The 16190-nt window shown below is 44.7% G+C and overlaps 1 protein-coding gene across 2 annotated transcripts in view; it reads left to right on the top strand.

The window, feature by feature from the left end:
- Dnai1 (dynein axonemal intermediate chain 1) overlaps positions 1-16190 on the top strand; it is a 63936-nt gene that overhangs the window by 16975 nt on the left and 30771 nt on the right. The window contains exons 2-9 of one of the 2 annotated variants that reach the window (XM_055618644.1): positions 6008-6040; positions 7258-7356; positions 7554-7634; positions 11863-11989; positions 12244-12362; positions 12516-12635; positions 13519-13578; positions 15136-15270. In XM_055618644.1, coding sequence (XP_055474619.1) covers positions 6008-6040; positions 7258-7356; positions 7554-7634; positions 11863-11989; positions 12244-12362; positions 12516-12635; positions 13519-13578; positions 15136-15270 — 774 coding nt within the window. The remainder of the gene's footprint in view (positions 1-6007; positions 6041-7257; positions 7357-7553; positions 7635-11862; positions 11990-12243; positions 12363-12515; positions 12636-13518; positions 13579-15135; positions 15271-16190) is intronic. The other variant, XM_055618645.1, reaches the window with a different exon arrangement.

Genomic DNA, 16190 nt, shown 5'->3' with positions numbered 1-16190 from the left:
TTCTTCTTCTTCTTCTTCTTCTTCTTCTTCTTCTTCTTCTTCTTCTTTTCCTTCTCCTTCCCCTTCCCCTTCCCCTCCTCCTCCTCCTCCTTCTTCTTCTTTATTTTATTTTATTTTTATTTTGAGTCCTTTACTGTATAGCCCTGACTAGCCTGCAACTCACTGTATAGACCAGGTTGGCCTTGGAACTCAGAGAAATCTGGCTTTCTCTGCCTCTTGGGTGCTAAGATTAAAGCCCTGTACTTCTAATCCTTTTAAAATTATTTATTTAACTTTTTTTCCTACTTACTTTTCACTCCTGAAGACTTGAGACTTTTTAAATTGCTGGGTGGGCAGTGGTGGTGCATGCCTTTAATCCCAGCACTTGGGAAGCAGAGGCAGTCAGAGCTCTACTCTACAGGTCGAGTTTCAGGACAGCCAGGGCCAATCAGAGAAACCTAGTCTCGAAATAACAAAACAAAACAAAAAATTAAATAACCTTTTTTACCCTAAATTATGCTCAGAGACACCTATGCTACTTATACTGTACAAAACCAATCAGAAAACAAATTAATTGTAAGTGCTGGTAGATGCACAGCAGGCGGTAATAATTATCATCACTCACAAAGGTGAGGAAGTTTGTTTCCAATGTACCCTTGCATCATGAGCATCATTTATATGAACTTTTCTCAAGAGCCTTATCTTTAAAATGAGAACCATTTCCTGCTTTGTAGGCACCTCTGAGGAGCCAGGGTACTGCCTGCCTAAGGCTTCTGCAAGGGGCTACACTGAAGGTTGATTATAAACAAGGATAGTACTGGAAGCTCGATGAAGCCAAAAGATATAGTTTTAAAAGAGTTGTTATTAGTTATTATTATTATTAATTATATGTATATGTACTTGCTTGTGAATGCAGATGTCCATAGAGACCAGAGGCATTGGATACCTCTGGATCTGAAGTTACAAGGTGGTTGTAAGCAAACTCAGGCCCGCTAGAAAACTGGTCTAGGATGGATCTTAAACTAAAGCTCATACAAAAGTGTGCTGAACCATGCAGGCGATCCAGTACTGTGCCTGAGGAAAGAGCTGGCACTGTGCAGAGAGGCAGCATCTTTGTTGGTGTTTGTTTTCAGAAGGGGTTTCTCTAACAAGTTCTGGCTGTCCTGGAGCTCATTGTGTAGGCCAAGATGGCCTTGAACTCACAGAGATCACCTGCCGCTGCCTCAGAAATGCTAAGATTAAAGATGTGCACCACCATGCCTGCTGAAAGGCAGCATCTTAACGAGGGAGGCCTGCCCTGACAGAATGGTGCTAACTGGCCAGACATAATGGTTGGTGGTGTTGAGGTAAGGGAGAGAGATGCTTGGCACAGAACAGAAAAATTCGATGGCTCAGGAAATGGGGGCACATAGCATGGAGAAAGACAGAGTTTCTTTTTTCCTTTTTTACTGAAGTTAATTATGAAATGAACTACAGACTTGAAGACAACACTTCATTGATGACAAAAGATGCTTAGATAGGAATGGAATCAAGGGTCACCATCATCTCAGGCACAGAAACACCTTACTTTTTGCAGGATTTCTTAGCGTTACCTGTGGCCAGGCTACCACTCCTTTTGCTTTCACAAGAAAGCCTTTTCCTCTTCATGTCTCTTTGGCCTGCCTTTTGGCCTGTCTCAAGCCACCTTCACAGCTGGAGCTACCACCTGCCACTCTTTCTCCAGGAAAGAAGTTGTGTGGGCAGCCTCTCATAGGTAAGCCACTGTCTCCTAGCAGAGAAGGCTGCAGGGGGCACACCCAACCTCCCATTGGTTCAGTCTGACCATCAGACACTCAGGTCCAGAATCTCTGCTTACATGGCTCTTTCTGCTTACACATGGGAGTCCTCTATGTGACTGAGCATGACTAGGAGAAGAAATGAGGTCATGACAGGACACTTGAGTTTCCTCTCCTAAACAGTGTGTGTGTGTGTGTGTGTGGGGGGGGGTTCTTGGAGACTTTAATTCAAGAGAGCAACATGATCACATTCACATTTTACAAAGACTGCAGTGACTAAAGTGTGCTCTCAAATTATGTTGACTTGGGATCAGTTGCTCTATCTCTCTAAATCTTTACTCTCTCATCTGTAAAGAAGGGATAATGACCCCACAGGCTGATTAAAAATATTAAATGTGATAATATACACAAATCATTTAGTGAATGGTTATCCCAAAGCAAGTGTCTGCCAAAGCAAGTGTCTGCTAGTTAAAAATGGTGTTAATGATAAAGTCAAAGGGGAGAGAAACTGGACACAGGGAAACCAAATGTAGTTAGTCAATAAGAACAGGAGCATGTTCAACTGTGAAGGCGCTCACGCTGAGACACCTGGCTTCTCACTAATGACCAGAGGTATGTTGCTTGCCATAGTGGCCTGGGTAGGCTTCTTCCTGTCCCACTCTGAGGTAGCTTCAGTTGATCATATAGAATAGCCTGCCCATGAGAAGAGGGCCTTCTGTGGTCAATGGCATAAGAATGGCAGGCCTCCTGTGCTGGGACTTCTAAGCCACCTCCCACATAGACTGCAGTGCTGTGATTCTTTTCATAGTACTGTCCCCTTTTGTAAACCAAAAGAGACAAGAGAGTGTCTAAATAAAACCTAATTGGGTCCTTAATCTCACAAAAGCCAGTGCCAGTTCAGTATAGAGAGTAGAAGGGAGCCTGCTCAGAGGGAGGGAGGGAAGTGAGGGAAGAAGAGGAAGGGGGCTAGGAGAGGAGAGAGATGGGACAGAGGCCAGCTGAGTGGGCTTTTTTAGGCAGAGCTGTCACAGCAGGTAGGAAGAAGAGCTGGTGCTCCTGGAAGAAGAATAAAAGCAAAGGTGGAGTGCAGGGAAGGTCCACGGCAAGCTGGGGGCTAGAAGGAGCCTTGAGAGATTGCATCTCAAAGCCCTGGCTATAGTAGGGTAGGAAGGCTAGACTGGAGACATAAGGCCAGGCTGATGGAGTTCTGAGTGCCCAGGGAAGGAGCCTGGGCTTTCTTCTTCTGTGATTTGATGGTTTCTGGAAACAGCCATCAAAAGCTTTTCAGGAATTCAGGCTTGTCTGTCTCTGGCGTCTCCTTCTGGAAGACCAAGGGCCCAGAGTGGCAGCCTGACATTCAATCTCCTTTGCCATTGTTAGGAAGTCAGGGCTGTGGCTGATTTTATTGGTCTGTTTTGCATTTATTATAGTGTGGCTTTTATAGTGTGTTAATTGAAATATTTCCAACTGCCAAAAACAATCACACTCAAAGTGCCTTGTCAGTTCTTTTTCATTGCCAGATAAATGTTTTACAGACACTTACAGGACAGTGGTGACTGGACACACCCACAGGGCATGGTGACTGGACACACCCACACTCCACCTCCTTCATTCAAATGTTAGATTTTTGTTTGATGAAACATTTTACTGTCTGTGTCACTGTTCTTTTCTTACCTTTTTTTTTTTCTTAAAAATAAAACAAAACATAAAACCCAGGTTGGAGAGATGGCTCAGTGGTTAAGAGTCTTTTCTGCTCTTCAGTAAACATGAATTTGGTTCCCATCACCCCTATGGGGTAGCTCACTTGTAAGTCTAGCTCAGGGGTTCCTATGCTGTCTTCTGACTTCCACAGGTTCATGCACACAGGTGACATAATACAAATACTCATACATACACATAAATAAAAATAAATATTAAAAACATCACCTATGAAATCTTGTTCTGTTGACACTAAGCTGATAAATGGTCACAAAATGACATCTTTGTTGTATACCCCAAGCTGGTAAGGTAGCACTCACACACTCTTACAGCAGCCTGGCACAGAGCTAGCTTTCAGGACTTATGCTGAGTGGGCATTAATACCAACTTGCATTCTAGGTAAACCTGACAAGTGCTCCACTGCTTAGCTTAGTGCACAAAAAATAAACAAATGATCCACAAATGTTTATCAGGTTGAATTGAGCATGTTTCTTGTACTAGACAGCTTCTGAGGCAGTACTTGATGAAAAGAGGTTTGGTTGTTGTTTTGTTTGTTTTGTTTTGAGACAGGGTTTCTCTGTGTAATAGCCCTCCCTGTCCTGGATCTCGCTCTGTAGACCAGGCCTCGAACTCAGAGATCTGCCTGTCTCTGCCTTCCAAGTGCTGGGATTAAAGATGTGTGCTACCACTGCCCGACTAGAAAAAAAAAGGTTCATTTTAGCTCGCAGTTCCGGAGAGACTCGGAGCATTGTTTCTCTATTATATCTGCTCAGGTGAGGACCGCACAGCAGAGCCAGCACAGGAGGAAGGATAATGTCTTGAATCAGAAGCAAAGGGAGAAGGAGGTGCCAGGCTTACTCCTTTTATAAACACTCTCTGGGAACTACCACGTTTCAGATTACAACAGTACCTTTATGCCTTCCAAAGGCATGTCCCCAATATCCCAAGGGTTTCCCACCAGAACCCATTAAAGGTTCCATTGCTTTCTAGTACCCAGCCTGGGGCCAGGCCTATAACATGTGAACTTTGGGAAGACAGTCAAATTATATGCTCTTGAAAACATGACATTTAATGTTTTAAAAATGTATTTGTATATGGGTATTTTGCCTGCATGCATGCCTGTGTACGATGTGCTTGGTGCCCTCAGAGGTCAGAGAGGTGGTGGATTCCCTGGAACTAAAGTTACAATTGGTTCTAAGTCTCTGTTGTGGGGACTGGAGTTCACACCCAAGTTCTCTAGAAGAGCAGCCACGTTCTTAACCACTCAGCCATCTCTCCACCACCACTCCAGCCCCTGCATATGACGTTTAACAAACAGAACTGGAGCAAGTTATCATGTCCGTTCTGTACTTTTCACTGATGAGAAGTCTAAAGCCCAAAGAGGAAAACTTTTTCCCAAGGTTATCTTCACCAATGAGGCTGATGGAATTCCTTAATCTATTCTGTAAATTATCTCAATACCTTCTGTGTTTGAGCATTCCAGGTGATGGAATATAGTAATATTCCAACCAAATAAACTCCTACATGAGGCTGGGTGATGATGGTGCAAGCCTTTAAGCACAGCACTTGAAAGGCAGAGGCAGGTGGGTCTGTATGAGTTGGAGGCCAGCCTGTCTACAGAGTGAGTTCCAAGACAACTAGAGCTACATAGAAAACACCACCTCAAAAAAACCAATGTTTTTTTCCCAAATAAACATCTACTCATAGGGGCTTATATGTATTCCAAACAGGTGTTATAAATACAAGATGCTTTTGAAACCCCATATTGCTCCGTTCAGTGCTGAAAGTACAGGTGTATACCACCATGTGTTTGTTTTGCACTTGTTGGTTTGTTTATTTTATTTTATTTTTTGACAGTGTCACTGTGTAGCCCTGGCTGGCCTGGAATTCACCGTGTAGACCAAGCTGGTCTCAAACTCAAAGAGATCCACTTTTCCCTGCCTCCTGAGTGCTGGGATCAAAGGTGCAACTATGCGCTGTGCAAATGAGCGTGTGTGTGTGTGTGTGCGTGTGCGTGCGCGCGCGCCATAGCACTTATGTGCAAGTTAGAGGACAATTTGTAGACTCTTCTCTCCTTCTACCATGGGTGTCTCAGGGATCAAACTCAGGTCACCAGGCTTATGAACAAGTTGCCTTTATCCTCTGAAACATGCTGCTGGCCCACCAATCCTGGGTTTGTGTGGTACTAGGAGGTGAATCCAGGATTTCATACATTGCACTGAGCATTCTACCAACAAAACTACATCCTCAGAGTTTTGCATATACTCTAAAATATTTGCTGAATTAGTTATAAGTAAATTTCCCAGTACTAAGTTTCCTGGGTTACTCTTCATGGGTTAGTTGTGGTCATGCTAAAATAGGGTTGCCTCAGATATAGGACCTCCTTAGTTCTCTAAGCACCCATGCCACTGGAAGGTACAGCATGGTTCTGAGAGTTGGGAAAGCTCAAAGCCCTTTGCTGCAAAGTTCTTGGGCAGAGCCTCCCTAGCACATAATGCATGCTCTCCCTATGCGGTTTCACCTGTGACTTATCTTCTATTTTATTTTCCCTTTAGAGTATCAATGTGACCAGAGGAGCCAGGAAAAGAGTAAGTACTGAGACCACCATTCATTCAACAAGATCTAATGGCATTTTTTTTCCTATGGAAAATATTATCTATATATTTTTAGAAAAGTTGAACAAGATAGAAGAACCTTAAGGTTATGCTTAAGCTACTGCTTAGGATAACCTTTTATTTAACAACCAATGTTATATCCTCCCAGATATTTTTAAGTATATACAAAAGTACACATATTCACTTTTAAATGTAACAGAACAGCATTATTTTATGAACTGTTTTCACATAAATATTTAGGAAATCTTCCATTCCTAATGCACTTTTCTTCTATCATTTAAAATTATTACATAATATTTAACCATATGTCCCTTAAGGCCATGCCATACTGTGTTCATCGTGCCTCACTGTAGAGGAAATACAGCAACATTTCCTCTTTTTCACTATTATGACCAACCTTCTAATGGGCAACCACACGCCTGTCCCTCTGGGCGTGTCTTTGGTTATTTTCTTATTACTTGGGTAAATATATTCACATTGCTCTTTAGAAAGGTTGTACCTCTCCCTGGAATCTCACCTTCCACACTGAATGCTCTTCTTGTTGTTTTCCAGTATTATTGTGGAAGAAAAAGTATTGCTTTGTTCTGAATGTCTTTGATTGTTAGTAAAGATGAACACTTCAAATACCCATGGCCGCTTTGGCAGGATATTTAACTCTAGCAAGCAATGCAGAGCTTCTACCCCTGAGTTTGTTAATTTAAAGAAGCAAAGTACAATACAGTATTTGCTTTAAGAATCATTAAAAAAAAAAAAAGAGTAATTGATGTGGCAGATTGGAAGGTCAAATACTAGTTTGGACAGCAGTGGTTGATGAACAGCTGTCTCTGGCCTCTCCCTGGCTGGCTAAGCGCTTGACGTAAAGTCCTTGGTGAGTGGTATGGACTTCAGCTTCTAGGCTTTATGGAAGGCAAGAGGAAGAGCCAGATCTTCTGCTACCCTGCTGGGGACAAAGGCCCACCACAGTGTTTTGGGTGAGCCCTGATCCCAGGAGAGAGGTGGCCATGATCTTCCAGGCCCTGAGAACCATGGCCTCAGCAGTTCCTCTGGAGTCTTCCATGCACAGTGCTCTGTTGGACATTATGTATTCTGTGCACAATGGACGGGACTTGGTTTCAGTGAGGACCTGGGAATAAAGGGTTCCTGCAGCATCACTTGTGTATCCAAGAAGATTCTCTTGGGGTTTTGTTTAGGATGAAGATTCAGGGACTGATGTAGGAGAAGGCACTGATGACTGGTCCCAATCCAGAGCCACAGTGCGACCCCCGGACCAGCTGGAGTTGACTGATGCAGTGAGTGAGCAGCCTGCTCTCCTCGCTCTTTTTCTTTCCTGCTGCTTCAGAGATGGGCTCTTTCACAGTGCAGATTAAAAGCCTGCACAGAGCTTACAGGGGCCCTGAGGTCCTGAGTCTCAGAGGTGAGGGGCGGGGGGCAGGAGGAAACCCAAGCACACTTTATGCATGACCCTCTTGGTGTTTCTCTCCTTCAGGAGTTAAAGGAAGAGTTTACTCGGATCCTGACAGCCAACAACCCACATGCACCCCAGAATATTGTCAGGTACAGCTTCAAAGTAAGTCATGCCCTCCTGGGCAGGGCCTTGATGTGCTCTGGAAGCAACAGTGACTGAGCACATTGCCAAAGCTTCTGGCTATTTCACAAGTGATCACTTGTAAAATGAGGTCCTTGGCTAGAAATTTACAAGGAGTGTTCCAGGGTTTGGGGATCAGAGGTCAGAAGACAACATTACGGAGCTGCTTCTCTTTCCCCCCTGTGGAGATCTAGGCCATCAAACTGAGGTGGTCAGGTGTGGCAGCAAGCTTAGCCACCTAGCAGGCCCTTTTGAAATTTCGAAATGAATCTCCCTACAAGTCTTGCTAATTGAAAGCCTTCCTATCCCAAGGATTCTTTCCTTGTGGTGCTGGCACTGACTCCAGTAAGCTGAGAGCTTTGCACACACTGATCAAATATTTCACCATGAGCTGTGTCCCAGCTTTTCATTTCCAAGAATGCCTTTCTCATATACAGACACATTCTCCAGCAACACAAGCTGTTGGGTTTTAGAAGCTTAGCTTTTCCTCCAGGCAGAGCCCTGGATAGAGTCCCCTCTGAAAGAGCTGTTGGCCTCACATCCACATAGGATCTTTCCATCTGAGAGCAGTCCTGGCAGGCTCTGGGCACATGGTCCCTTGATGGGATAGGCAGGTAGGTGACTCCCAGGGTAAGCGTGGTGTGAGCAAGTTCTGAGTCAGAGACAACGCTGTTTCAAGCCACTGCAGGGTCAGCGCCCGTAAGGTCTGTACAGAATTCCAGAGGACTTTTGAGCGGAAGCAGAAGTCATACCTCTGTTTCTTATTTCACTTCGGGGCTTTTTTGTTCCATTCCTACTGTGTGCCAGCATCCTATATGAGGTATTTTTACACAGACTATCACAGACAACCCTCATGTTTCTTTGATAGAAAACTATTGTTATCTTCTTTTTTTTGATTCTGCTGTTAAATTACATAAAACAAATGGCAAATGTCACACAACCTGGGTTCAAGGCAAGATGTGAACTAGTTTGTCTGACAACTACCTAGTTTAAAATTGCTTCTTTTAAACAATTTTGCCAGCTGTAGTGGCTCACACCTGTGATTCCAGCACTTGGGAAGCAGAAGCAGGAACATCATTGTAAATCTGAGGCCAGCCTACGATATATCCACATGGCAGACCCTGTTTCGGCAAACAGAGAAAACAAAACATTTTATATACACACAGACACACACACAAACACACTAGTGGGGAGAGTTTTGAATATATAAGAAGAAACCTGTAGTACAAATTTCAAAATATTCAAAAATGGTAGAAAGTAAATGTCCCTCTGTCCCTGTCCTTTTCAGCTTTTTATTTGTTTCATTTTTGAGACAGGGTCTCCCTATACAACCCAAGCTGACCTCAACTCCATGATCCTTGGGTGCCTCAGCTTTGCTGGTTATGGGTTTATACCTGTGTTTTGCCATGCATGACTTCGTCTTAGAGGTGGTTTTGTCAGAGTACGGTTTACATGCCCATAATTCACCCATTTAAAACTTACAAGGACGGCGTGTAGCTTATTCATAAATTATACAACTCTCAACACAATCAATTTCCAGGCTCTTTTTGTCCTCGTTTTATTTCTTAGAGACAGAATCTCATAATCCAAGCTGACTTTGAGCTTGCTGTGTAGCTGAGTATGACCTTGAACTTCTGATCCTCCTGACTTCACTCCTGAGTGCTAAGATTACAGGTGTGTACTTCCATGCCAGGCTTAAAATATCTTTATTTCCCCAGCAGGAGACTCCATACCTCATAGTTGTTACTATTCAACCCTCCATCTCCTCTAGCCTGTGGAAGCACTAAGTTATTTTTGTTTCTAGATTTGCCTATTCTGGACATGTCCGGGGATGGGTCCTATACTTTGTAGTCTTGTGTGTTGGGCATCTTTCATTCAGCATCACATTTCAATTTATCCATGTTATAGCATATGTCAATACTTCATGTCTTCTTATTGGCAAATAATATTTCATTCTATGATATGCTGCATTGTCCTTACCCATCCATCAGTTGAAGAACATTTGAATTGTTTATTCTTTGGGAAATTCTAAGTAATGCTGTTTTCTGTTCAGATTGTGTAGTCAGCCCTTTCACAAAGATGTTGAAGCAAATCCTAATGTATTTCCTAAAAGATACTAATCAAGAGTTTTGCTAATGGTCCTCCTTGGGCAGCTCACTTAGGTTAGAAGGAAACCTGTACTCTCTGAAGTCATGCTACACTGTGGCATACCTTCCTGTCTTGCCATTAGGAAGAGGGTGCCTCTGGGACTCAGTGGCAAGAGCATGACAGGCAGGTGTTGCCTTTCCATTTCAATGTTCTCTTCTTGCCCTTCCTTTGAGTAAACTTCCAGCTGGCTCCCAGGAAACCTCACTTTATGTTTTCAGTATCTCTGGCCTCTTGAAGTTCTCCTACAGTGCCTGTCTCTATTGGTCCTGCAAGGTCTGGTTCTAGGTTCCAAGGCTGCTCCTTTCCACTGATTTGCTAAATAATCTGAATTCTATCCCTACATTGAAAAGGAAGTTCCCAAGTAGCTGTTAAGGACAGAATGGAGGCAAAGTCTTAAAGAAAACTTAATGGGTCATTTATTCTCATGGGGACCTCCGTCATCATCACGCTGTTAGTTTCTGTTTTATTGAGCATTGATACTGAGCACTTATGTGTTAGGCGTTGTGTTAATTGATTACTTTCATTATTGTCAATACTTACACTATCTTGAAAATTGGATGACATTATTTTATCTGATAGAAGAAGAAACTAGGGCCTGGGGGTTTATGATAAGGTCATGGTCATAGTAAGGAGCAGACTTAGGATCTGAGGCCAGTTCTGCCATCAAAGGCCATGCTGCTAACCACTACACCTTTCCATCCCATCCACCTGAATTACTGAGAGGAGAGGCTTCGCAGTGACTTTTTAAGGCAGAGCCTCACAAGCTGTTGTGATAGTGGCCTTCCCAGACTCCCAGGCCAGGGATGTCTGCTAGAGCCAGAGCCTATAGCCTGTTTTGATTTTTTTTTTTTTAATCTCAGGGTGCCATACAAATATAATTATCTTCCACATGATGTGAAATGGTTGAACAGAACTGTTTTAAAAGGAAAGGTGCCTCTGGTCTTCAACTCCATTTTGTGGTTGCTAGGAGTCTAATCAACAAGGAGAGTGCACAGGAACTCTAGATCACAGGTTCTGTGAAAGTAGGAACTGTGTCTGTTCTTGCTCAGCTTTATATCCTGGGCACCTAGGAAATACTTGGCACGTTATAGCTGCTCAAAAATTCCTTGTTAAATGAACAAATACGGTTTCTTGGGCTTGAAGCCCAGTCCTGCTTCTCATCTATGTGACCTGGACAAGTGCCAAACCCAAACTTTCTCTGGATTCTGTGGTCCTCCTGGACAGAAGTAGGAGATTAGAGATTTGGTTGTCTGGGCTATTCTGTCCCCTCTGACATCCACTAACATGGTGTGGCGAGGCTTTGGCAGGTGTACTGGATGATTGTGTCTGACTTGCCCAAGGTCTGAGCGGAGGCAGGTGAACTGGGGTCCCTTGGCATGGATGCAGAGGCCAGGTACCTGAGCCAGTGATCCTTAAGTGTGGACTGCTTCAGGCTTGGAGCAGGGGATATTGAAAAATGAGGCTTTGAGACCAAACATAATGGCTCACACCTTTAATCCCAGTGCTTGAGAGGCAGAGCCAGGCAGCTTTCTGAGTCTGAGGCCAGCCTGACCACATAGAGAGTTCCAGGTCCATGTGGATCTCACATTTTTTAAAAAAGTGATTTTTAAACAAGTCTTTGATGAGAACTTTAAAAAACAAATTATTTTATTTGTCTTTCCTTCTTTAAGCAGAAACACAGTGAAAAACCATGCTAACAAGGGTTACTGCTCCTTTAAGAAGGGCGAAATGCTGGCCTGAGAGTAGCAGTTCTCAACCTGCATGCCTGACCCCTTTGAGGTGGACTGACCTTAGGCATCATCTAAGACCATCAGAAAACACAGATATTACATTACAATTCATAACAGTAGCAAAATCACAGTTATGAAGTAGCAACAAATAATTTATGGTTGTGGGTCACCACAACATGAGGAACTGTATGAAAGGACTGCAGCATTAGGAAGCTGGGGAACCACTGTTTCAGAGAATTAAGGCAGACTACATTCTGACAGCAGACAGAAGGACAGAATGACAGGGATCCCTTTGTGGGATCCCTGGTCTGATTTAGTCCCTTTCTTTCCAGGAAGGCACGTATAAGCCTATTGGTTTTGTGAACCAGCTGGCGGTTCACTTCAGCCAGGTGGGGAACCTGATTCCCAAAGACTCGGATGAAGGACGTCGGCAGCACTACCGTGATGAGCTAGCAGGAGGTAGGACTGTGGGCCAGCCTAACGCTGCAGCCAAGCCTGGCTCTCTGAGGACTCTGTCCCTCCAGAGCTTTGTGGGGCCTCTACTTCCATGATGTCCAACAGCAAGCTGTTTTGGACAGTCCTGAGAGCCCCTCCCCCGAAGTCAGGGAAGGCCCAGGGCATAAGCAGGATCTGAAAGGCAGGAAGAAAATGACCCTCCCTGCTAGAGCCTGAGCAGGTGTGGATCCTGAGCTCATCAGCAACATCTTGTCAAGGCTCCCAGGAATCTGCCAAGGTGGTGACTTCAGATACAGAAATCTTTGAAGAAGACGAAGAACCCAAAGAAGGAGAAACTGAAGCTGGGAGTCAGACAGATATACCTGCTGCAACTGAGGTGGGTGGTTGCTCCTTGTCCCCACTACTCCAGATAAGCTGTGGATGGAGGCTTTCGGGGTGGGAAGTAGAGGCTGCCAATGCTTCAGGCAGCATCCTCTCGCCTGCCCGCATCCTACTTGATCAGGGTGTCCTTCCTGATCTTTGTTTCCAGATGCCTGAAAAAGTGATTGAAGAAGAACTGATGGCTCCTATGCAGCCCAGAGAACGAAAACTAACTAACCAGTTTAACTTCAGTGAAAGAGCATCACAGACCTTCAACAACCGGCTCCGGGTAGATCCCCTTTTACTATGAAGCTCTGTGCTGTACAATGGGAAGGCAGACACAGGCCTGAGATAGGTTCTTGTAGGCCTGAGACTGGCAGATGTAACAGGGAAGACCAGTTTATCTCTCCAAAGAGAACCGCAAGCCATCTAGCCAGTTGGGGGGTGGCTAGAGCCCTCAGACCTCACTGAGAGGCTGACACTTGGGTTAGACTTGAAGAGAGAGTTGAAATCAGGACTGGAGTATGCCAGCGACATGGGGAGTCTTGGAACAATATAACTGAAATTGATGGTCTCTATCAGCTTAGACATGCTAGAATGTTTCCTGACTATGAAGGATCCAGGCTGAGAGAGCCTGGCAGGTTTTAGGTAAGATACACACACACACACACACACACACACACACACACACACGCTCTACAGTAGTACATCTATGATGGAGCGTAGCACCCTGTGTGGTCCTTAGGCTGATGTTGGATAATAGGGTGATACTTAATGGGGAGGATGCAGAGAGCACATTATTAGGGAGAAACCTTCTCTTGTAAGGGACATTAGCCCCAGCACTTGTGGGAGGCTGGCCTCTGTACCCTGTGTCTGGAGACTGGTGACATGTTGGCTTCTTGAAAATCTGTCCATCTTCCACCTGGACCCTTTCTTGATTAAAAACTGGTGAAGTTTTTCTTCACTGCCCTTGCCCTTCAGCTTAGGCTACTGAAGGAGGCCAAAATGGAAGAACAAATGTGGGATCTGAATAATTAAATCTTTCACCAGGCTCTTCTTTGCTTCTGTTACATCCCTTCCTCAGCTCTAACCAAAATGCTACTAAAGATGTACTGTTGGGTTAAGTGAGGGGGTGAAGCCATCCATGGGCCTCGGTTGTCACTGTTCTCTAGGATCGGGAGTGTCAGATGGAGCCTCCACCGAGGACAAACTTTTCAGCCACAGCCAATCAGGTAAGATCCTGGCTCAGCCTGAAAACTGCCCTCATCTGCACTCCAGTACATCCTGGAGCATTCAGCAGCGATAGGCTCCTCTGACAATCTGCCTTGATTATCCTGAGAAGCCAGTCTCTGAACGCTAGGCACATCAACAACAGGTACCCAGCAGTAAGCTCTGCACCAGCCGCATGCCTGTAGGCCAAGGTGGTACATGCTGGAGACATGGCTTCTGGAGTTTCACCTCACAACAAGTGAGAATGCTTGTTCCCAGGAGCTTTAGGGAGCCTATGGCACCCTGTGACTGGCTTTAAAGTATCAAAGTACTTTTGACTGCCTTTACAGCAGCCTTTGGCATTCTTGCAGAACCCCCACCCCCATCCTTCCCCATTAAGCCCTAGTGGCTGGCAGTGCTGACTTGGAGACCTAAGCTCAGGCCCAAGCTCGGCTGGTTCCTCTATGAGATCCTAGGCACAATATGCTTCACTTCTTAATGCTTTTGTTTCTTTCTTTGTCAATAAAGGATGATAAGCTGCCTCACAGAGGTGTTGGAGGTCTCTGAATGAGATAGCAAATGCTGAAGTGCCTTGCGGAGAGGCCTATTGGCCTTCAGGCAAATCTTTAAGTGTAAGGTGTGCCTGTAAGGGTCTGGCCTCCAGGTGGCAGTGACTGCCCAGTCTAGGGAACACTCTGCCAGCTGCTGCATTTGCCCAGCACCAGAGCCTTGCTGCTGCTTCTGCTGCTTGGGCTTGCCTTCAGGTCCAGTTGGCAGAATACTTATTTATTTCCTTCTGATCTTAAGATGTGGACAGTGAAGTAGACAGCCACTACTTGAGCCAAATAGGTTTATCCTGTTTCCATGGAGGCAGACACTTTTTCCATTAATATTGTGTGTGTGTTTGAGTGTGTGTAGGTCAAAGGACAGCTGGCAGGACTCAGGTTTCTTTCCACCATATGGTCCTAGAGATTGAACTCAGGTCATCAGGCTTGGTGGAAAGTGCCTTATCTCCAAACTATCTCACCAGGTTGAGTAAAAAAAAAAATTAAGATTTATTTATTTATTATACAGTGTTCTGCCTGCATATACCAATACACCTGCATGCTAGAGGAGGGTGCCAGATCTCATTATAGATGGTTGTGAGCCACCATGTGGTTGCTGGGAACTGAACTCAGGACCTCTGGAAGAGCAGCCAGTGCTCTTAACCTCTGAGCCATCTCTCCAGCCCATAAGCTTTTGTAAAAACATCTTTAAATTCAGTTTTAGAAGTCTCTAACAAACTGTTGGTTACACAGTTTTCTGCCTGGTGGGGGTGAAACCTAGAACAACATTCATTGATCTCCAGCTTAAGATTCAGACTCTGTGCTAGCTCAGAGGAACCCTGAAAACTCCTTCCTGCCTGTTCCAGGGTGATTAGCACGGAAGACAGACTTTGACCATGTAATTACAATGAGCCAATTGGAGTGTGCTATGGAGACATTTGACGGGGGGTAATATGACCAACTCTTGCAGGCTGACAAGCTGGCAGGAGTGAAATCTGTGCCCTGTGGTGACTCTCCTGTCTTGCTCTCACCCAGTGGGAAATCTATGATGCTTATGTAGATGAGCTTGAGAAACAGGAAAAGACCAAAGAGAAGGAGAAGGCAAAGACTCCAGTGGCTAAGAAACCAGAGAAGATGGCCACGAGGAAACTGACATCTATGGAGTCCCAGGTTTGGCGGGGGAGATCTACAGCTGTCACAGAATGTCTGAGTGGGATCTCGGCTGTGGGTAAACAGAAGCTCAGCTCTTTACAAGGTTTCACAGATACTCAAAGGTTAAGGCTGATATTGATGGGTGATTTTTTTTTTTTACCTTGGGAGAAGATGTGATAGCAGAGAGAATTGTGTCTGGCAGTCCACATCTCTCGAATCCCTATTCTGAGGGTCAGAAGGGTTTGGGAATTGCCGGCCTGAGACAGACTTTCTTGACCAGTTTCTATTGTCTGTATTGCAGGGAAGTTAAGGGTCTGTTCACAGTAGGGGTGTGATCTAGAGATAAGCCACTCTCCTTGAGCCTAGGGTGAAGATGATAAGTTTCTCTGCCCTCAGTCTTCTGTTTAATTATGTCTGATAAAGTGATAGTTAGTTTTGTTGTCAACTTGACAACTAAATCACCTAGGAAGAACTACCTAGGAAGAATGGCCTAGGAAGACTCACCTAGGAAGAAGGCTCAGTGAGGAACTGTGTGGGTCAGATTGGCCTTTGGGAATCTCTTGGGGGAATTGTCTTTTTAAAATGTATTTTAATTTTTTATTTTATGTAATTAGTATGAAGGTGTCAGATCCCTTGGAATTCACATTATAGACAGTTGTGAGCTGCCATGTGGGTGCTGGGAATTGAACCGGGATCCATTTGGAAGAGCAGACAGCGCTCTTAACCACTGAGCCACAGGGAATTGTCTTGATTGCATTAATTGATGAGGGAAGACCCAACCTATTTCAGGTGACACTATTCCCTGGGTTTGAGCGCTGGACTGCATAAAAGTGGAGAGCATGAGCTAAGTATCAGGCATGCATGTATTCATTCTCTCTCCCCGACTGGGATGCGAATAGCTGTCTCAAGTTCCTGCTGCCCTGAGCTGCCTGCTATGA

This window comes from Psammomys obesus, unplaced genomic scaffold (assembly GCF_907164565.1).
Source record: "Psammomys obesus unplaced genomic scaffold, mPsaObe1.curated_primary_1811, whole genome shotgun sequence".
Classification (NCBI taxonomy): Eukaryota; Metazoa; Chordata; class Mammalia; order Rodentia; family Muridae; genus Psammomys; species Psammomys obesus.
The sequence above is the reverse complement of the archived record's forward strand: the minus strand, read 5'-3'. Positions and strand labels throughout refer to the sequence as shown.